Source organism: Phocoena sinus, chromosome 8 (assembly GCF_008692025.1).
Source record: "Phocoena sinus isolate mPhoSin1 chromosome 8, mPhoSin1.pri, whole genome shotgun sequence".
Lineage (NCBI taxonomy): Eukaryota > Metazoa > Chordata > Mammalia > Artiodactyla > Phocoenidae > Phocoena > Phocoena sinus.
Genome location: NC_045770.1, coordinates 100,349,866 through 100,371,138, shown reverse-complemented (window position 1 = coordinate 100,371,138; position 21,273 = coordinate 100,349,866). Strand labels below are relative to the sequence as shown.

At 47.9% G+C, this 21,273-nt stretch overlaps 1 protein-coding gene across 3 annotated transcripts in view; it reads left to right on the top strand.

The window, feature by feature from the left end:
- The window catches only part of DDB1 (damage specific DNA binding protein 1), a 31,144-nt gene extending 13,035 nt beyond the window's left edge, over positions 1 to 18,109 (top strand). For 2 of the 3 annotated variants that reach the window (XM_032639668.1, XM_032639669.1), the window contains exons 12-27: positions 46 to 154; positions 3,236 to 3,414; positions 3,511 to 3,674; positions 3,753 to 3,860; positions 4,021 to 4,228; positions 5,021 to 5,116; positions 5,224 to 5,335; positions 6,860 to 6,983; positions 7,290 to 7,454; positions 8,180 to 8,274; positions 13,722 to 13,892; positions 14,208 to 14,317; positions 14,573 to 14,742; positions 14,943 to 15,045; positions 16,583 to 16,706; positions 17,296 to 18,109. In XM_032639668.1, the coding sequence (XP_032495559.1) occupies positions 46 to 154; positions 3,236 to 3,414; positions 3,511 to 3,674; positions 3,753 to 3,860; positions 4,021 to 4,228; positions 5,021 to 5,116; positions 5,224 to 5,335; positions 6,860 to 6,983; positions 7,290 to 7,454; positions 8,180 to 8,274; positions 13,722 to 13,892; positions 14,208 to 14,317; positions 14,573 to 14,742; positions 14,943 to 15,045; positions 16,583 to 16,706; positions 17,296 to 17,379 (2,122 nt within the window). In that variant the 3' untranslated portion in view covers positions 17,380 to 18,109. The remainder of the gene's footprint in view (positions 1 to 45; positions 155 to 3,235; positions 3,415 to 3,510; positions 3,675 to 3,752; positions 3,861 to 4,020; positions 4,229 to 5,020; positions 5,117 to 5,223; positions 5,336 to 6,859; positions 6,984 to 7,289; positions 7,455 to 8,179; positions 8,275 to 13,721; positions 13,893 to 14,207; positions 14,318 to 14,572; positions 14,743 to 14,942; positions 15,046 to 16,582; positions 16,707 to 17,295) is intronic. The other variant, XM_032639670.1, reaches the window with a different exon arrangement.
- The last annotated feature ends 3,164 nt before the right edge of the window (positions 18,110 to 21,273 follow it).

Here is a 21,273-nt window from a genome sequence, read left to right as displayed (position 1 = left end):
TGGGGCAGCTGGTCTGGCTGACCCTGGCCTTTCATTCTGCTGCAGAGTTCTCATGTTAAACGGAGAGGAAGTGGAAGAAACTGAACTGATGGGTTTTGTGGACGATCAGCAGACTTTCTTCTGTGGCAATGTGGCTCATCAGCAACTCATCCAGGTAGTAACGGAGAAAAGGGCGGGCCTCGTTTACACTTGAATTTGACCTAGAGTGCAGTACAGAGCACTACCGGATTTTTGGAAGTCAGTTTTTATGGCTCTAAAAGTAATGTAAAAAGGCTAGGGAAAAAACTGAAATTACCTAATCACCCACTACTGAGAGCAGCTTAATTAACTCTTAACTTTGGAGTTGTTCCTTTTAGCTTTAATTTTTCTTTGCAAATGTATATATGGTCGGCCCTTTGTATCTGTGGGTTTGGATCAGAAATATTTGGGATGGGAATTCCCTGGTGGTCCAGTGGTTAGGACTTGGCATTTTCACTTCCATCCCTGGTTAGGGAAGTAAGATCCTGCAAGCAAAGTGGCATGGCTGAAAAAATAAAATGGGGAAAAAAACTTCAGAAAGTTCAAAAAGCAAAACTTGAATTTGCTGTGTACCAGCAGCTATTTACGTATCATTTACACTGTGTTTACAATTATTTACATAGCGTTTACATTATATTAGGTATTATAATCTAGAGATGATTTAAAATACACTTAAGGATGTGAGTAGTTTATAAGCAATTATTGTTCCATTTTATATAGGGGACTTGATTGAGCATCTGCGGATTTTGGTATCGGCTGGGGGATTCTGGTACCAGTCCCCTGCAGATACTGAGGGATGACTGTATATTGTGTTTATTCACATTTTCTTTTATGGATGGGATCATTACATATATATATTTTTGAGGGCGGGCAGGGGGATATTGTTTTCACACTAATTATATCCTGTCTTCTGAGACACATTTTTCCCCCGTGTTATAATAGTAGTATATACTTATTTGGAGAATACTGAAAAGCACAAAGAAGAAAAAAAACTAGTCATAGGCTACCATCCATACATGACTTTTGGCAGCACTTTCAGGGTGCTAATTATTATAACCAGAGTTCTAACTCTGTTCAGATCCTTATCTTAAATCTTTCTGTGATATGGGGGGCATATAGCCTTTTGGCACTTTTGTTAGCTGTGAGAGCCTGATTTCTTCGCACCTCTCAATGCCGGGCAGTTTTTTAAGTTTGGAGTGACCGTGATGCTCTTGGTTTTTTGCACACCCTCCTCACCTTTTGAGCCGTTCTCCACACTGAGCAGAGTCAGTGATTTGCCTGTGGCAGGTATAGCACTTGAGGGCCTGAGGACTATTGAACTGTCTCTATCTTTTTATCCTCTTGGTCTTCCTTTTAGGCAACAGGCAGTGGTGAGTTTGGTAAAAACCAGAGGGAAGCTTCTGTTTGTTGAACAAATGTGGGAAGTGCCCAGTTACTGACTCATCGCTTTGTCAGTGTTTTCTAACTGGTGGCCTGAATACTGGCCCCAGCTCACATATCTCTTGTTAAAGGGCTTTCCTGTTTTTTTTTTTTTTTTTTTTTATTTTCAGAATTATGCTGCTGCCCTGGTTTTGTAATTTACACTCGACCAGACCCTTCAAAAGCTGATTTCCTATTTTATACCAGCCCGATTATTACTAATGATGGATTTCTTCTCTTTTTTTTCAAGGGCAGTATTAGGTTTTTTATTAAAATCTTTAGTCTTCCCCATTGAAGCTTCTGAAACACCTTTGTTCAGCCATCAAAAGGACCACATTTTCTGTGTATGAAACCAGAGTTCTGCTTTCTGATCTCTCCCAAACTAGAGCCTTTCCTTTCTCAGAGCTGTGATCCTGCAGCCTCAGCTTGGCATCACACCCTGTCCTTGGTCCTCTAGACCCTGCACTGGGGCTTGAAGACAATCACCCCTCCCCCTTTGGCTCCTCTAGCTTTGAATTACACGTAAACCTTGCTGGCCTTAAAAAAATACCTTCTAGACCCCAGAACTTCCCTCCAGCTATTGCCCTATCTCCGTCTTCATCTAGATTCTGGAATCAAAAAAGTCTGTCTATACTGGCTGTTTTCCTTCTCCTATCTTCACTGCAGGCTGCCTGATATGACCCCTTCTACTAAATTGGGCGCACATTCCAGTAGCTGGTGCCTCTTTCTTGAGATGTGTCCTTCCTGAGCTGTCCACTTCCCTCTTTTCTAACTTTCTTTCTAACCCTCTAAATGCGCCTTCTCATATACTTTTTTTTTTTGAGGCTTGTTTTTAATTTTATAGTGATGTCTTTTTTTTGAATTTTATTTTATTTATTTTTTTATACAGCAGGTTCTTATTAGTTATCTATTTTATACATATTGTTGTATATATGTCAATCCAGATCTCCGAATTCATCCCACCACCACCCACCCCCTGCCACTTTCCCCCCTTGGTGTCCAGACGTTTGTTCTGTACAATGATGGGCTTCTTTACCAAATGGAAAGACTAATAACCCTTTGAGGTATTATGTAATCCCATTGTAGTTCATTAGTATGAATAACAGCTTGTAGTGTTTCTGCATCCCCCATAGTGTTTATAATTCTAAAGGGCTTTCCTCTTTAAGTAGAAACTCAATTTTGATAAGTAAGGTGTATTGATACATAATAGTGTTATCAACCCGCTTTTTGTTTTATTTCAATAATGAAATAAATGTATAAAATGTATTCATACATAGTAAAGAGCTTGTATATTTTGGATATTTTATTCATTTATTTTTTGGCTGTGCCGCGTGGCTGGCAGGATCTTAGTTCCCTGACCAGGGATTGAACCTGTGCCCTCGGCAGCGAAAGCACGCAGCCCTAACCACTGGGCCGCCGGGGAATTCCCAGAACTTGGATATTTTAGAGACCTGATTTTTGGGTTGAGAAAAACAGCTAGACTTGTAGTTGCAGGTCTTATTTACTCCATCGGTACCTTTCCATAGGTTGTGTTACCCAAGCCTTACTCAGAGTGAAACAGGCCTTCTCCTTTTCTGCCTGTAGGTATGTAAGCTGTAAGCTGCTTGAAGCCAGTCTTCTTCAGGGCTTCAGCTAAAAATGACATCTTCATGTAATTAATCATTGCAGAACTTTGGAAAAATATATCTATGTGGCAGAGGAGCTTCTTCTTAGGGTTCCACCAGAGCAGCATTTACCACCTTCTCACCCCTGTTTAGATCCCTGCGGGGGCTTGGAGACATTGCTCTTCTTTCTCTAGATCACTTCAGCATCTGTGAGGTTGGTCTCTCAAGACCCCAAAGCTCTCGTCAGTGAGTGGAAGGAGCCTCAGGGCAAGAACATCAGTGTGGCCTCCTGCAATAGCAGCCAGGTAGTAGTAGCCGTGGGAAGGGCTCTCTACTACCTGCAGATCCATCCTCAGGAGCTCCGACAGATCAGGTGTGTGTTTATCTGTCTGCTCTTTTTGCCCTCCCTGTTCTCTGGGACTTCTTTGATCCTTGGATTCCTTCCTCTGACATATTCTTCCTTGTTCAGCCACACAGAGATGGAACACGAAGTGGCCTGCTTGGACATCACCCCTTTAGGGGACAGCAGTGGAATGTCCCCTCTTTGTGCTATTGGTCTCTGGACAGACATCTCGGCCCGAATCGCGAAGCTGCCCTCTTTTGAGCTACTGCACAAAGAGATGCTGGGTGGAGGTGTGTTTCTTTTAAGGACCTGGGTTGGGATCAGAATCAGAATTTGGAACAAGAACTTAATGTACCTCTTTCCCACAGAGATCATTCCTCGTTCTATCCTGATGACCACCTTTGAGAGTAGCCACTACCTCCTTTGTGCCTTGGGAGATGGGGCGCTTTTCTACTTTGGGCTCAACATCGAGACAGGTGAGACTAGCACCTCGAGTGAGGGGCTCTTCGGAAAATCTGGAGTATTGGAGTTGGCAGAGTTCTTAGCCTCAGGGTGCTGCTTTTGAAGCTTCACAATCCAGCTGTGTGTCCTGTTTCGTTTCTTTCCTTTTTTCTCTGGATGCCGTTCTTTCTGTAGGCCTGTTGAGCGACCGTAAGAAGGTGACTCTGGGCACCCAGCCCACCGTATTGAGGACTTTCCGTTCTCTTTCTACCACCAACGTCTTTGCTTGCTCTGACCGCCCCACTGTCATCTACAGCAGCAACCACAAATTGGTCTTCTCCAACGTCAACCTCAAGGAGGTGAACTACATGTGTCCCCTCAACTCAGATGGCTACCCTGACAGGTGAGCCTCTTTTTCTTTTCTCAGCGAGAGCCAGGAGTGAGGACATCGTGTTGTTTTCCTCAGACCCTCCCCTCCAGCCTTTTCCTAATGACAAAGTCCGTGACCGGCTGAGATGGGAGTATAGAGCAGAGGTTTGCAAATCTCGGCTATGCAGTAGAAACACCTTGGAAGCCTTTTTAAATGTACAGAATTGTTTTTGAATCCTTCTTAGAGTTTGATTTGGTAGATCTAGGGTTGAGCCCTAGATCTGAATCTATATTTTTAGAAAACCTCGTAGGCGATTCAAATGATTAGTCAAGTTTCGGAACCTCTGATGCAGAGATCTTTATGTATTCCCCTGGAGCAGCGATTCTCAAAGTGTGGCTCCTCATAGCAGCCACAGCACTACCTGGGAACGCATTAGGAATGTAAATTCTCAGGCCTCACCCTGAGAATCAGAAACTCCAGGGTTGGACCCAGCAGTCTAGTTTAACAAGCCTCCCAGATGATTCTGATGCCAGCATGGTTTGATAGTTTGAGCATCACTGTTCTGCATTCGAATGCTTTAGTATTAAATAGTTAGTTGTTAAAAATCTCAGCCTAGGCCCAACCAGACCAATTAAGTAGGAAAATCTCAGGGGCGGGACCAGGCATGTTTCCCAGGTGTGATTTAGCATAGAGTCAGTTGAGAACCACTACCCTGGGGTAAGCTAGTGTAATTCTGCCTTGTTCTCCTTCCCCTTGTGGAGTTGCCTCGTAGAATCCTTTCCTTCCTTGGGTCTACTCAGTCTAAACCCAGAACCTTCTTTCCAGCCTGGCACTGGCCAACAACAGCACCCTCACCATTGGCACCATTGACGAGATACAGAAGCTGCACATTCGTACGGTTCCCCTCTATGAATCTCCCAGGTGAGGGTAGGGTAAGGGAGCTGCAGGGGCAGGGTGCCCTGGGGGTTGGTGTGGAGTGCCTCAGACTTCTCCTGAGGGGGCCCTGTTGCTCTGTACTTGTTCTACAGGAAGATTTGCTACCAGGAGGTGTCCCAGTGCTTTGGGGTCCTCTCCAGCCGTATTGAAGTCCAGGACACGAGTGGGGGCACAACTGCTCTGAGGCCCAGCGCCAGCACCCAGGTGAGGGCAGTGGACAAAGAAAGATGGTGTGAGAGCGGGGCAAACTGTTCTGTAAAGGCGCAGCTAGTAAATAGTTCTGGCTTTGCAGGTCATATGATCTCAGTCACAACTACTCAAGTCTGTCTGCCATTACAAAGGCAGCCATAGACAACAGGTGGGCATAGCTGGGTTCCAATAAAACTTTATTATTTATTTAAGAAAAATTTTAAATTAATTTATTTTTGGCTGCATTGGGTCTTCACTGCTGTGTGCGGGCTTTCTTTAGCTGAGGTGAACGGGGACTACTCTTCGTTGCAGTGCACGGGCTTCTCATTGCAGTGGCTTCTTTTGTTGCGGAGCATAGACTCTAGAGCGCAGGCTCAGTAGTTGTGGCGCACGGGCTTAGTTGTTCCGCGGCATGTGAGATCTTCCCGGACCAGGGATCAAACCCGTGTCCCCTGCATTGTCAGGCAGATTCTTAACCACTGTGTCACGAGGGAAGTCCCAAAACTTTATTTAAAAAAAAAAAAATTATTTATTTGGTTACCCTGGGTCTTAGTTGTGGCAGGCAGGCTCCTTAGTTGCGGTTTGAGAGCTCCTTTGGTTGCGGCTTGCGGGCTCCTTAGTTGAGGCATGCGTGTAGGATCTAGTTCCCTGATCAGGGATCAAACCCAGGCCCCCTGCATTGGGAGCACGGAGTCTTAACCACTGCACCACCAGGGAAATCCCCAATAAAACTTTATAAAAACAGGCAGTGAGCTGGATTTGGCCCCCTCATTAGAGGCTTGAGAAGACCTTTGAGTAAGCGTGGCTGTCAGTGATTTTGCTACTTGGTAGCCTTGCCTGATGAATAATTCCTTTTCTCTTAACATCAGTTTGGGTGCTTTGTGTAGGATATGGGTAACAGTGCAGTATAATAGGTAAGAGCATGGGATTTGGAGTCTGACAGAACTGACTCCAAAGTTTATATTGCTAGCTGCGTGACCTTGGGCAACTTCAGTTTTCTCATCTGCAAAATGATAATAGTGGGACAATATGGAGCCGCACATCACAGACCCAATGGAGATGTTAGCTGATCGTTTTATTCCACGTATTCTCTGCCTTCCTTGCTCGCAGACATCTGTGGTATGGCTTCTTCCCTTAATCCAAAGTAGAAGGTCTTTACATTTTTCTTTTTATTTGCAGTGCTCTCCTGCTCCTCCCATTGAGAGAGGTGGAAGCCTGTCACTTTACTAGGTCGCCTGAGTTTCTCGTTAGCTTTCTTGATTGTCGTAGCATCACTGTTTTAGTGCTCTTTAATGCCCTTAGATTCTGGCGGTGTTTTGTATTGCTGTGTCAATACCATATGGAATTTGGATCCTTAGCCTTGGTCCCTGAGTCCTCTTTGAAGCCCTCTGTTCTTTAGGCTCCATGCAAGCGGCCAGCCTTAAGGTTTCCTCGTTCAGACTCAGCCACTGTTCCCTGATCCTGCCTGATGCTCACACTGTTGTTCCCAGCACCCGTTCTGCTTTTGAGAGGGGTGATGTGTGTTCTCTCTGTTCCCAGGCCCTGTCCAGCAGCGTCAGCTCCAGCAAGCTGTTCTCCAGCAGCACAGCCCCTCACGAGACCTCCTTTGGAGAAGAGGTGGAGGTGCATAACCTCCTTATCATTGACCAGCACACCTTTGAAGGTGCAGATGAGCTCTTTTTGTCATTTTGTACCTACGTCCTCCCTAAGCTAGGCTCTTCTGGGTTCTGCTGTATTCCAGAATTTGATGGACACTGGCAGACCATCCTAGAAGGAGCAGAGAGGGGTGGGGCCTCTGAGTCGGCCGTGAGTCCAGAGTGCTGGGCCTCCTCAGGTCAGAATAGGTTGGTGAGGAGACAGGAATAGCAGGAGGCAGATCTACTTCGAGCTGAGCTGTGGGCCTCACAAGTACAGAAGCGTGCTTGCGTGGGGGTTGTCAGCCAGTCGCGTCTCTTCTCCTCCCTTCCAGTGCTCCACGCCCACCAGTTCCTGCAGAACGAGTACGCCCTCAGCCTGGTCTCTTGCAGGCTGGGCAAAGACCCCAACACGCACTTCATCGTGGGCACGGCCATGGTGTACCCTGAAGAGGCAGAGCCCAAGCAGGGTCGTATTGTGGTCTTTCAGTATTCAGATGGTAAGCGGACGCAGTCTCCGGCTTTTGAGAGATTTGGAACTGGGAAAGTAAGCAGACTCTCTTAGGTTTCAGTCTCAGTTACGCAGAAGAACTTGGGTTAATTGCTGGGACGTGAGACTCATGATGTTTCTCTTAAGCTCTTGCTAATCTGAATGAGTTTTGGAGTACGTGAGCAGAGGCACAAACAAAATCTAGCACGTGTTTCTTCCTTTTTCACTCTTTGAAAGGAAGGAAAAACGGGGAGAGGTGAACTATGAGGAAGAGAGCCTGCCGACCAGAACGAGAGTTAGGAATCCTAGTAGGAATCCTAGGTGTGTTTCCCACTTGGCTGCTCAGCCTTTAAGGTCCTCTTCCCAGCGTCAGCACTTTGAGTTCATTTCAACATCTTTTCCCATCTCCCCTACTCAAGATGGTTCTAAAGACTAGCTGTCAGCCCCGAAATCTCAGAATAGATGGCTGAGATGGAATTTGGTCTCCATCTTGAGAGAGAGATCTGGAGTCTCAGGGTGGGAGACACATCCTGAATGCTGTGTAGAATCACTGCACATCTGGGGTTCACACTTCCAGTGGTGGTTAACCCCAGTGTGTACTGACTCTGTATTTCCTGCTATCAGATGAGTGGTTTTGGGGGCAGGAATTAGAGCCAGAGGGGAAGCATGGGATTCTTTTGATTAGTTAAAGTTTGGGCTCATAAAGGAGACTTAAGAGTATCTTTTTTCCCCTAGGAAAACTACAGACTGTGGCTGAAAAGGAGGTGAAAGGGGCTGTGTACTCTATGGTGGAATTTAACGGGAAGTTGTTAGCCAGCATCAACAGCACGGTGAGGCTCCTCCCACTGGTGTCATGCCTTAGGCCTCACACCATTGTCCACAGAACATGTTTCCCTTGTATTTCCTGAAGGTGCACGTGTATCACGATTTTAAGGATAACAAAGTAGTGAGTATGGAGGTTGGAGTTGGGAGCATGGGGAGCTGGGGTTGGACCGGACGGCACATTTGGTTATGTGGAGCCCAATCACATCATCCTAAGTGCTGCGGGAATTGAGAAAGGGGTAAGAGCTGTGGTCCCTGCGCTTAGAATGTCTCGTGATGTGAGAATATTTCATCTGTGTGGAACAAAATGAGCCAAACCGCATTATCCTGAGTACATCCCTGAAATACTAGGCCTGTGAAATATGCCACTTCGCTTCTGGCATGACCCCACCTCCTCCCTTGCAAAAAAAAAATGAGTTTCATGGTCAGATACATTTGGGAACTGCTGTATCCTGTATCCTCTTCTTAGAAGCTTCACGGTGCATCTTATCATATTAAAGGTTCTGAGAAGATCAAGAGTAGAGAGACATTATTTAAATACTTTAAGTGGACATTCATTCAAGAAAAATTAACTGAACACTTGCAGTATACCAGGCACTGTTTTGGTAGTTGGGATGTAGCAGTAGATGAAATGGACAAAGAGCTAGCCTTCTGGGGCCAGTGAGCAAATAGAATACATATGTGTACCCAGGACGATGAGAAATACATGGTGAGAAATAAAAACGGGACAAAAAGCTGAAGGAGTACCAGAGCAAGCATGGGAGGTGGCGCTGTTTTGTCACGTGTTCAGGAGGGTCTTGTTTATACAGTGGCATTCGGGCAGGTTCCTAAAGGAAGGGAGGGAGCAAGCCATGCTTCGGTCTGGGAGAAGACAAGTGCCAGGAGTCTGGGGCCAGCCTGCCTGCACTCTGCACGGGTGGGCGCTGCTGGGTGCTGGGAGATGAGTCGGAGAGGCAGCGGAGGGCCAGCACTTGCAGAACCTGATAGGCCGAGTGTGTAAGGACTTTGGGTTTTACTCTGAGGGTGATGGAGACCTCTAGAGGGTTCGAGCGAATGAGTGACATGACTGTAGTTATATTTCGAAAAGCTCATTGCGCATCCTGGGAAAGGTCGTAGGGGACCAAGAGTAGAGGCAGTGAGATCAGTTAGGAGGCTCTGGTGATGATCCAGATAGCAGTTGATGGTTGCTGGGGGCAGGGTGCTGATAGAGGAGGTGAAGGGTAGTCAGATTCTGCAGATGTTAGTATTGAGGGGCTCTGGTGATGGATTGAAGATGAGGCGTGAGAAGGGAATAAAGGGCCAAGAGTTTTGGCCTGAGTAACAAGGATGGTGTTGCTCTGTACTGATGGGGGGAGATTGTGAGTGGAGCAGGTTTGGAGGGGAAAGGAAAACTGTTCTTTACTCACAACACTTCTGACCCCATATGTATGGGGTTTTTAATCCCTATACCATCCAGTTTTCCAACCAGGCGTCCTATAATTTAATTGAATTCTGACATTAGCCACCCAGAGTTAGTGTCAGACCTCACAGGTTTAAGGGCTCAGTCCCACAAGACTGTCCTTACTTCAAACCCCAGTCCCAAGTAGTGGTCCCCAAACTTCTGTCTGACTTGGTACAAAGTCAGGGGTTCCCCAAATTCCCCACCCCCCTTAGGTTTGATAATTTGTTGGAAGGGCTCACAGAATTTGAAACGTTTACTTATATTTGGTGGCATATTACAAAGGATTTTATAAAGGATACAAATTAATAGCCAGATGGAGAGGTGCGTAAGGCAAGGTCCAAAAGAGTCCTGCGGGCAGGAACTTCTGTCTTCGTGGAGTTGGAATGCACTACCCTCCCAGTATGTGGCTGTATTCACCAACCCAAGAACTCTCTGAACCCCATAGTTTAGAGATTTTTATAGAGGCTTCTGTATATAGGCACGATCCATCATTAAATCAGTCTCCAGCCCCTCTTTCTTCCCTGGAGAATGGGGGTGGGGCTGAAAGTTCCAAGCTTCTGTTCATGGCTTGGTCTTTCTGGTGACCAGCCCCCATCCTGTAGCTATCCAGGAACCACCAAGAATTGCATCATTAGAACGAAAGACTCCTATCACCTAGGAAATTCCAAAGGATTTAGGAGCTCTGTGTAAAACATTCCTATTAGGAAATTACAAAGGTTTTAGGAGCTTTATGTCAGGAACCGGGGGCAGAGACCAAATGTATATTTCTTCTTACGTTGCAGTGGGGAAACCAGAGGTTTGGTTTTGAAAATGCTAAGTTTCAGTAGTCATCTCAGTGGAGATGTCAGGTAGGTAGGTGGATGAGAGAGGTATGGGTTCTAGCAAGAAGCAGATTGAAGATACTAGTGTGGCAGTTATTAGGTGGCATGTAAAGCTGAGAGTGGTGGAGATCACCTGAGATCACCTACCTGCTGAGAGTGGGTAGAGGAGAGATCTGAAGACTGAGCCCTGGGGCCCTCCAGCCTTTCAAAGTTGGGACGAGAAGGAAGATCCAGCTAAACAGAGAGGAGGTGCCTAGTGAAGTAGGAGAGGAGCCAAGAAAAGTGTTCTGGAAGCCATGGAAAGAAAGTATTTGAAGCAGGAGGGAAGTGATAAACTGCAAGTGCTGTTGGTGGGTCAGATAACGTAAGGATCGAGAAATGGCCGTTGGTTTAGCTCTTTTTGTTGAGTGGTGGGGATGGAACCTGACTGGAGAGGGTTCAACCAGGGCGAGGAGGCAAGGACGACTAGGATCAGGAAACCCTTCCCAGGAGTTTTGCAGTAAAGAGGAGCGTAATGGGGTAGTTACAGGGGAATGTCAGCACAGGAGAGTTTTTAATTTTTTAAGTTAGGAAATACTGCTGCACATTTCTAGCTGATGGCAATGGTCCATTAAAGGAGAGTTGCTGGAGCCATGTGTTGAGTAGCTAAGGGGGCTCTAATGCACAGTGTTGGCTTCAGGTGGTGGAAGCAGGTGGAAATCCTCCTTTGGTTGTGTCCATCTTCTGTGAAGTAGCTGAGAGGAAGGCTGGAAGAGGAGGTATTAGAGTTTTTATTTAGTTAGTTAGTTAGTTTTGGCTGTGTTGGGTCTTCATTGCTACGCGTGGGCTTTCTCTAGTTGTGGCGAGCGAGGTCTACTCTTCGTTGCGGCGCGTGGGCTTCTCATTGCGGTGGCTTCTCTTGTTGCGGAACATGGGCTCTAGGTGCCCGGGCTTCAGTAGTTGTGGCTCGTGGGCTCTAGAGCTCAGGCTCAGCAGTTGTGGCACACGGGCTTAGTTGCACCACCGTCTGTGGGATCTTCCCGGACCAGGGCTTGAACTTGTGTCCCCTGCAATCGCAGGTGGATTCTTAACCACTGCACCACCAGGGAAGCCCATGGTATTAGAGTTTTGAGGAGAGTGGAGGAGTATGAATTTAAAATGAGACCGGTCATGCTGGTTGGTGGTTTTTCCTCAGCTTTTAGTTGAAAATTAATTTTACCAAAGTCTGTTTTTGTTGGGTGAGCACGATCGAGGGAGAGAGGGGCAAGGGAGTGGAGAATCCGTAAGACAAGGATTGTGGTGATGGGCTCTGGGCATCTGAGAAGCAGTGAAACTGGGGACAAAAGATTCTGGAGTTATTTTTAATGACAGGCTCTTAAGGGGTGACCATAGGAATGGACAAGATACGTGGGGAAGAGGGGGGTCAGAAAAGGACAGAGATCAGGGTATTGGAAGGATCTTCTCTGTGAATATTAAAGTCACCAAGAATTACTGGGGTGTTATGTTAGGAGAGAGTGATGGCGTGGGGGTGGAGATGTGACAGTGGGGTAGTTGTCTGGTGGTGTGAACTTGAGAACTGGTATGTTTAGGAGGCAGGCAGGATGCATGGAAGGCTGTCCTCCCTGTAGTCCCAGTGGTACGAGGGACAGTGGGAGAGAGAATAGCCAAGTTGAGAGGGCCACAGAGCCCTTTTGAAAGATCCACATTTCAGTTAGACTGACAAGGGATCGGCTAGAGAGCAGGCTGCCTGTGACTAGTGACCATGTATTCCAGAGGGTACAGTGAACAGATGCAGGAATTGGGAGGGGTCAGATTATAAGACGTCCGTTGCTGTGTAATAGAAATACAGGAGCCACATGTGTAATTTTAAACTGCCTAGTAGCCACATGAATAAAAGTTCAAAGTAGGTGAAATTAATTTTAGTAATGTATTTTATTTAACCCAGTACATCTAAAGTATTATTTCAACATGTAATCAATATAAAAAATTATTAGTGAGATAATTTTACATTTTTTTCATACCAAGACTTCCACATCTCGTGTGTGGTTTACACTTAAAGCACATCTCAATTTGGGCTTGCCACATTTCAGGTATTTGTAGCCATGTGGCTAGTGGCTACCATATTGGACAGTGGGGATCTAGGACCTGTTGGGTTGAGAGTGGGAGTCTTGGATTTTGGTGGTGTCTGACCTTGGTCCTGACTATCTCCACGGCAGAAAGGGAGGCTGGGAGTATGAAGAGGGGCGTGTCGGGTGTGTTCCCAGGAGCGTGTGGAGCTCTTGGCCTCTACTTTACTCGACTCTTGGAGGACTGGAGGCCCAGTCAGGCTGGGCTTACCCCAGTCTGGGGTGTTCTGGGCTCCCTTGACCCTGCCGATGGAGGTGTGGTAGCCCTTGTAATTATTACGAATGACTCTTGGAGTGCATACCTGTGGAGCTAGGGTCCTTTGGACACATCTCGAGAAATCGTGGCTTAATATATTCTGTCCAGAGTGTCTGCATGTGCAGAGGCCATGGGTGGGGCTGCCTGGACCCTGAAGGGTCTGCCAGGGCTGGGCTGTGCCGAGTATCTGTTCATCTATCTGCTGATTCTAAAGCATCTTCATTCTTTTGGAGCTGTAGTTGTAACTGAAGAAACACTGCAGTGGAGAAGAAAAAAGGGGTATTTTTTTCCCTTTGGGTGGAGGGGTGGCCACAGACTCTAGTGCTTTAGAGTCCTTTAGCTTCTGTTGGACTTTGCCATGCTATTTTCTTTGCTCATTGGGTTCACGTCAAAAGGTGCAAGGAATGTATGAGTTTTGAGGAGGGGTTAGAAGAGGCAGTTGGTTGGGAGGTGATCTTGTTCCTTTCTGATCAGGAAATTGGAGATGGATCCTCTTTTTCCAGAGCGATTTCTGTAGGTCAGTTACCAAACTTCAGTCACAAAACCATCTCTTGTCACATGCATAGTATTACTTGCATTAATGTTTACTTAATGTTTTTCTTTACCCTGACTCATTTTCTTATATAAAGGAAAACTTTGTATTATTAGTTTCATGGGCTCATTCTATTTTCATTTTTCATAAATACATAATACTGAAATTAAAAACGTTCATGCAAGTTCCACACCAAAGCACTTCACACCCCACATTGCACTTGGGTAAATGATGCTGCAGATGGAGGCTTAAGGAGGGTTCGGGCCCCTCGAGTTGACAGAAGTGCAACGCCCGTGCCAGGTGCGGCTTTACGAGTGGACGACGGAGAAGGAGCTCCGCACCGAGTGCAACCACTACAACAACATCATGGCCCTGTACCTGAAGACCAAGGGCGACTTCATCCTGGTGGGCGACCTGATGCGCTCGGTGCTGCTGCTGGCCTACAAGCCAATGGAGGGCAACTTCGAAGAGGTAGTGGGGCAGGGGCAGACTGTTCCCTTAAGCTGCGACCCCGCGGGTGTTTCTTGGTGGTGAGGGATAATCAAGCCCAGTGAGGGCAGAAATGTCGTCCCTGGAGCCTACATTCTGCATCCATTAAGTGTTCTTAGAAAGGCCCAACAGCTCTGCGTAGGCTCCATTTCTGGGCTGAGTTGGCCAGACTGTGGGGAGAATCTCTGAAGGGGTGGTGGTTAAACACGGGGCAGGGCAGGCTCTTGGCCAGGTCTCAGCAGTGGCTTCCATGCAAACTGCTGATTGTGTTTCCTTTTGTACCTTGTCTTTTTAAAGATTGCTCGAGACTTTAACCCCAACTGGATGAGTGCTGTGGAAATCTTGGATGATGACAATTTCCTGGGGGCTGAAAATGCCTTTAACTTGTTTGTGTGTCAGAAGGATAGGTGAGTGACCAGCTGTGGGTATGGTCTGCGGGGAATGAGGACGCTGGCTCCTCTCTCAGGCTCCGGTGCTCCTCTTCACAGAGGGTTAGGGTTTCCATGAGGCAGGCAGGCCACAGAGATGAGCTCTTCAAGCTGGATCCTCTGCTGTGGAGCGGGTGGGCTCACCGGGGAATCTGTCCGCTGCACACAGCCCTTGTCGGGGCCCCGTCGCGGGGACAGAAGTCTGGGTAGTGAGTTTCTTGCATTGCCTCGCAGCGCTGCCACCACTGACGAGGAGCGGCAGCACCTCCAGGAGGTTGGGCTCTTCCACTTGGGCGAGTTTGTCAACGTCTTTTGCCACGGCTCTCTGGTCATGCAGAATCTGGGCGAGACCTCCACCCCTACCCAGGGCTCGGTGCTCTTCGGCACGGTCAACGGCATGATTGGTAAGGGTGACCTCTGTGGGGCGCACCCCGTGCAGGCCTCCTTCCTGAGAGCAGCGTTCCCGCTTTGGGGGACGAGGGAGAGCAGGGTTTCGCGGAGGAGCCTGTGGCCAGCTCTTCCTTCCTCGTCTCGTGCTGCTGCCTGGGCTGCCCTTGGCGCGCAGTGCCCGCCTTGCAGCTCCCTGTTCCCTTTGCTTCCTCAGGCCTGGTGACCTCACTGTCAGAGAGCTGGTACAACCTCTTGTTGGATATGCAGAATCGACTCAATAAAGTCATCAAAAGTGTGGGCAAGATTGAACACTCCTTATATCTTTCCCAGAGGTGCCCCCTTGCTAGGAGGCACGTCCTGACCCAGGCAGAGAGCTACATTACCCTAAGCAGCCTCTGGAAACTGCTGTCCGTTTAGGAAATGTCTTGACTAGGTTCCCGTGGGGAACAGGCTTTTAAAAAACCTTATGGAAAATTTCAAACACACAGTAGTGGAGAGAACAGTGTAGTGAACTCCCATGTACTTATCACCCAGCTTCACTGGTTCATCTTGAAAATGTACATTTTTGTTCCTGAAATGTGTCTGCCTCTGGCCTTTCTGGTGTTGCTTGTCAAACGTAAGTTTAGATCACAACTTCAGAACGTCCTTTCAGAGATCTTGTTGGAGGCAGTAGTGTCTGAGGACCCTCACTAGAGAGGCTAACGGAAGAGGGGAAAAGCAAAGAATGTGCAAACTCCAGAAGCCCAAGGATCAGCCCCCGTGGGACACTTAGGATCCAAGTACTGCTGGAAGTTTGTTTATTATGGGAGAGAGACAAGGAGCCTGAGGGAGGCGGGGGGTGGGAGGCGGGAGGGGCGAGGGGCGAGGGGCTCCTGCTATGAGTCCGTGAGGGAGGAGGGAGGCTGATGGGTTGGTTTTTGCCACAACCCGCAGGACTTTCGGCACATCTCGTCTTACTGAGCCTCTGTTTGTTTATTTTTGGCTGCATTGGGTCTTCGTTGCTGTGCACGAGCTTTCTCTAGTTGTGGCGAGCGGGGGCTACTCTTTGTTGCGGTGCACGGGCTTCTCATTGCGGTGGCTTCTCGTTGCAGAGCACGGGCTCTAGGCACGTGGGCTTCAGTAGTTGTGGCTCGCAGGCTCAGTAGTTGTGGCTTGTGGACTGTAGAGCGCAGGCTTAGTAGTTGTGGCGCACAGGCGTAGTTGCTCCGTAGCATGTGGGATCTTCCCGGACCAGAGCTTGAACCCATGTCCCCTGCATTGGCAGGAGGATTCTTAACCACCGCGCCACCAGGGAAGTCCCGAGCTTCAGTTTATTAATCTGTGAAGGTCAAGGCTAGACTTAAAGAGTGGTTCTTCCCAGGCAAGCATCCAGTTCACATGGAGCACTTGTAAAAAAAAAAAAGAAAAAAAGAAAAAAACATCCATACACGTCCAGGCTCTGAACTAAGAGTCATATCTGTATTTTGTTTTAATCTGTATTTTTTTATTTTTAAATTTGTTTTGGCCTCGCTGCACGGCTTGCGGGATCTTAGTTCCCCAACCAGGGATCGAACACATGCCCTTGGCATTGAAAGTGCAGAGTCCTAACCACTGGACCACCAGGGAATTCCCTGTATTTTTTTAATGTTATTTTGACGATTACTCCAGTTAAGAACCATTGGATGAGGTAATAGCTTATAGGTCTTTGAAATTCTAAAACTGTCCCAAAGGCCATGTGATTTTTAGTTGAAAATGTTCTCTCCTGTTTATCCTGGTGATAGTTTTAGATTGTGGTCTTGTGCAGAGGTGGGGGTGACTCATAGTAAGGGTACTTATTTCCAGATAATTGGCACTTTCCTTAACTCACCTGTCCACCTGGAGATCCTTTCATACTGAACGGAAGACAGAACCAGCCACAGGCTTCATTGATGGGGACTTGATTGAGAGTTTCCTGGACATCAGCCGGCCCAAGATGCAGGAGGTTGTGGCAAACCTGCAGGTGAGCTGCTCAGGGTTTAGCCCTGGGCCAGTTTCTCAAGTCCCTTGCAGGGCCGGGCATACCAGGAGGCCGGCAGAACTCCGGGGCCTCCCCTCCCTCGGTCCCCACGTGCTAACGGCCCTTTTCAAGTTTTCTTCTACTCACGCGGGAAGGTGGGGTCCAAGGGCAAGGAGATAAAGCTGAGGCTCGTGGGTTCCCCCGTCAGGCAGCAAACACTGTAACTTGAGCAATGAGGGCACATTTGGGCATGTCTGGGATCTCTGGCAGACCCGTAGGAAGGGGGCAGGGTCGGGATCCTGTAGGGAAGAGAAGTTTCCATGGCGCTTGGGTTCGGGGCATTGCTCACTGGACATGGTGCCTCTGGGGAAGTATATACTGGGTGGCAGGCTCCGGGCAGCTTTGCTGTCAACAGACCTTGCTGACCTGAACCCCCAAGGAGAGGTGTGGGCTTTGACTGTGAGTCCTTCCTCCCTGCCATGACAGTGGTGGAATGGGGCGCCTCCCTTGTGGTGGGCATCCCCTTCCTCAGGGGAGGGAGAGCACCCTCTCAGCCCTCACAGCCTCTCCTCCTGCCCCTTCCTCGTTGCAGTATGACGATGGCAGTGGAATGAAGCGAGAAGCCACTGCGGATGACCTGATCAAGGTTGTGGAGGAGTTAACTCGGATCCATTAGCCGAGGGCAGGAATCCCCTTTCCCAGGCCCTCTCTGAAGGCTTTGCCCTCCTGCTCTCCTCCTCCTCCCCTGCTGTTGTCTCTTGGCTATGGGAAATCTTTCCCTAGGCCAGCTGCCCTAGAATCCACGGCCTACCTGTGTGGAAACAGGGATTTTGTAGAACTAAAACCAGTTCGCTGGAGACCTGGGAAAGGACTGAAGGTGAAATATTTTCTCCCTGGATTTTTACCAGTCTCACATGATTCCAGCCATCACCTTGGGCCACCAAGCCTTGATTGGTGTAGCCAGTTGTCCTCCTTCCAGGGAGCAATTTTGCAGCTCTTTGGCTGAAAGGAAGCTGTGTGTGTGTGTGTGTGTGTGTGTGTGTGTGTGTGTGTGTGTGTGTGTGTGTGTCTCCCACACTCATGCATTGTCCTCACTATCTTTTTATTTAGGTTGGGGGTGTGGGGAGGTTGTGGGTAGCAGGGAGGAGGGGCGGGAGGGGTTCGTCGTCTTTGAAATGAGAGCTTCCTTTGCTTTCTTCTCTTGCCTCTGAGAGCTTTGGTCTGGAGGGCTGACCACCAGACAGTGGGCTGCTTGAGTAGAAAACCTGCAGATGGTGGATGATCTCCAAGCCACAGCCTTTTTGTCTCTGGGGAACTGCCTTCTTCAGAGGGAAGGAGGTGGGGGGACGTGAATTGGTGGTTAGTTTCTGAGTTTTACCTAATAAAGTAGAGTCTAAGAAGAAGGATCCATTTGTTTCTGCTTTTTCTTCCCCTGCTCGGCTCTCCAGCGTCCCAGTCACTCTGTGCCCAGTTTACTGCAAGCTCCATTCTCTCCTTCACAGCCACTGCAGCAGTCCCTTGTCCTTGCTGCTGGAACGTTCCTTTCAAGTAGTGAACTGTCGTCTGTACATCTCCTTTGTCAGGTGATTGCTCTTGGTGGGATCCCAAGGATGATGGATGTCAGGTTTTTGAAATTCAGTGGTCTTTGGTTGCCCTTGACTCTGTAGTCATCGTTTGATTCCCAGGTGCCTGTGTTAGTAATGTGCGGGGCCTGGGGGTTGCTAGGCCTGCCTTTCCTTATGTCATTTTACAGCCAGTTGTATATGGAACATTCAGCCAATTAGCCCCCCAGGCACTGCTCCTCACGCACTGCCCAGCTTCCTGTTGCCACATGGGCTTTGGATTCTGATTTTATTTCTCCTGGTTTAATTGAGTAAACCTTTGGTGCCTTAGGTTTGAAAATACAGGAGAAGGGCACATTTGGGGTTCACCCTTCTATCCAGCACACAGAGCCTGTCTTCTATCAGCTCAGTGGGTCAGAGTGTCTGGGCCCATATTTCCACCAGTGATCCAGTGGGAATAAAGGCTGCTCTGTCCCAACAGTGGAGCAGGGTTGATCCCAGGCATATTGGCTGGCTCCTTTAAGACCAGCCTTTGATTCTGTGTCAGGAAAATTGTGGTTTCAAGTTCAAACTGTGGTTTTGAGAGATTCTAGCTTAAAAGGAAAAGAGCAAGGAAGCATCTCTGCTTTGGGGGTCTTCCGGAGTAAGTTTCCTTCCCTGGAAGCATTCCTTGTGTTTCTTTACGGTTCTTTTCCCCTTACTCTCCTGGGGTTTCTGAGGGTGGAGGATAAGGGTCTTAGGGGAAAAAATAATCATCTCTCAAAAACCACAGTTTGAACTTGAAACTCAACACTGTGATTTGAATTCTTCAAGTCATGGTTTGAATTGAAAAGGCTGCCCCCATGCCAGAGACCAGCTTGAGTGAGGCAGGCAAGCAACGGCCTCCAGATTGTGGTGATTTAAAAAATTTAATCCTAGATGGGAGGATTGACTCTAAGGTGCCAAGGTCAGAAAAACAGAATGTGGTGGGATTATGGTTCTGATGCTTTTCAGTGGTCTGACCTGCAGCCACGGAGACCTGCTACGTTCAGTAGAAGGTTATTACTTAACCAGTGGCTTCAGTCTTGACTCTGGAAACTGGAGTCCTTGTAGTTTTTTGTTTCCTACAATCCTGGGTATATTCACTCCGGACTGAATTCCAGCAGTCCTTCGGAAACTGATGCTCTACTGCCACACTCCCACATCCCTCTTAAGACCATTAATCACCTCTCCCAGGGTGAAAGGTTGCCTTCGGAGCTTTGCTACAGCCAGCTGGAATGGCTCCTTTCCATGTAGGCGCTGATGAGCTCGCCTCACTCCAGGCCTCTGCACGAATGGACCTTTGGGAGAATAATAGAAACACTGACTCATCACATGACCATTTGGAAGGGTCACAAGCCAGAGGCCTTCTTTCTACAGCCAACAACAACTTGAATCCTCCGCCCTCGGTGGAGGGTCCCTTTTGTAACTGAGAAGCCACAAGCCACAGAACTGGGGAGGAAACACTGAGGAACTAATAAGTGCCCAAACTGGTCCTTGAAGATGAATGATATTAAGTGAGCGACTCTCAGGGTCCAAACTTTGAGAAGCCTCAAGGGCAAACAAACCAAAAGACAAGAAAAGCAGAAAACGGTGAAAACCAAACTAAAGACGCAAACGGTGTGAGGAGCAAGGTGAATGCCGTACGGTCAAAGAAATGGGAAATGAAAGAAATGTCAGGGGCTGTTTAGGAAGTTTCTTTCAAAATTCACTGGTAGGAATTTAGTCTTAAATGTCCCGAGCTCCTCCTGCTGAGGGTAGATGAAGATTTTCTTTAAGCACAAACTCGCATCTCGGTCATTGCAGCTGCCCACTGACCGATATGGAGCAAAGCCTGCCAGAGTTGCAGGGATGAGCTATGGAGGGGTTGGGGCACCCTAAAGTAGTCGAGTTCAGAATGGAGAAAGCCGAGGTGTGCGGAAGTGTGAGAGAAGATGGCGCAAGGAGTGACAGGTGTGTAAAAGGAGCCTTGTCCTGTGTAAATGTGTTAAGAACTTGTGGGTAGCTTTTAGGGCCAGGAAGAGTGAGCACTTATTTGACATTGAGTGGTGGTCTAGGTAGGAATGATAAGGGCGGTGGTGCGATAGATTTTGCGGGCTCGAGTGAAGGAAGGGCTTTGTTTATCCCTATTGAATAATTCAGGGCTAGATTTCTGACTCTGGACCTTGAAGGTGGGCATTGAAGTACTTTGTAAGTGACAGTGAGGAATGCAGTCTGAACGGCAGAGGGGGAAAGTGCACCTTTGGATGTTTGAGACAAAAAGGAAAGACGGCCAAAGGGTCCTTAGGACTCAGAATGGACATAACTATGGAAGTAGCATTCGTCTCACGATACAGAGTATTTTGGCAGCCTCCTTGTTGACAATGTGTTACTTAGATGGGTCAAAACTAACAAGGTGAGATAACAGCCCTAAAGCGAACATCTGCAAAAACTCAACCACACAGGTTCAGGTAAGGAAATCGGTTTAGTAGCTTGTGTTTAATAACAAAAGACATGACACCAAAAAGCATCTGAGGCTTCCCTTTACTGTAAACTTTGTTATGAACTAACAGCATCATGGGGTTGCCAGGTAATATTCGACTGTGTTGATAGAAGTGTGGCATCTGGAAGGAAGGAGGCAAGAGTCCAGACCACTGTTGGCACACCATGTTCATTTGTGGCCACCAGTGTTAAGGACTTTAGTGACAGGCTGAGGTACCCAGTGGGAACTGCAGAGGTAGAACCAAAGGAACTGGGGTTATTGAACTGGGAAGAAAAAACACTTCCTAACAAGTGGAGTTACTCAAAATTGGATTGGGCTGCCTTTTGATAGGTCTTCGTCCCTGGAAGTGTTTAAGCCAAAGCTTGACTGATGGGGTCTGGGCGGCTAGGGAAGGTTCCTGCACAGAGCTGAAGGTAGGATTTAGTCAACCTTTCAGCTTTCTCCCAGCTGGATGGTCCTGATTTCCATCCGCCACCCGCTCACCACTTCCCTGCCTACCATTTCTGAC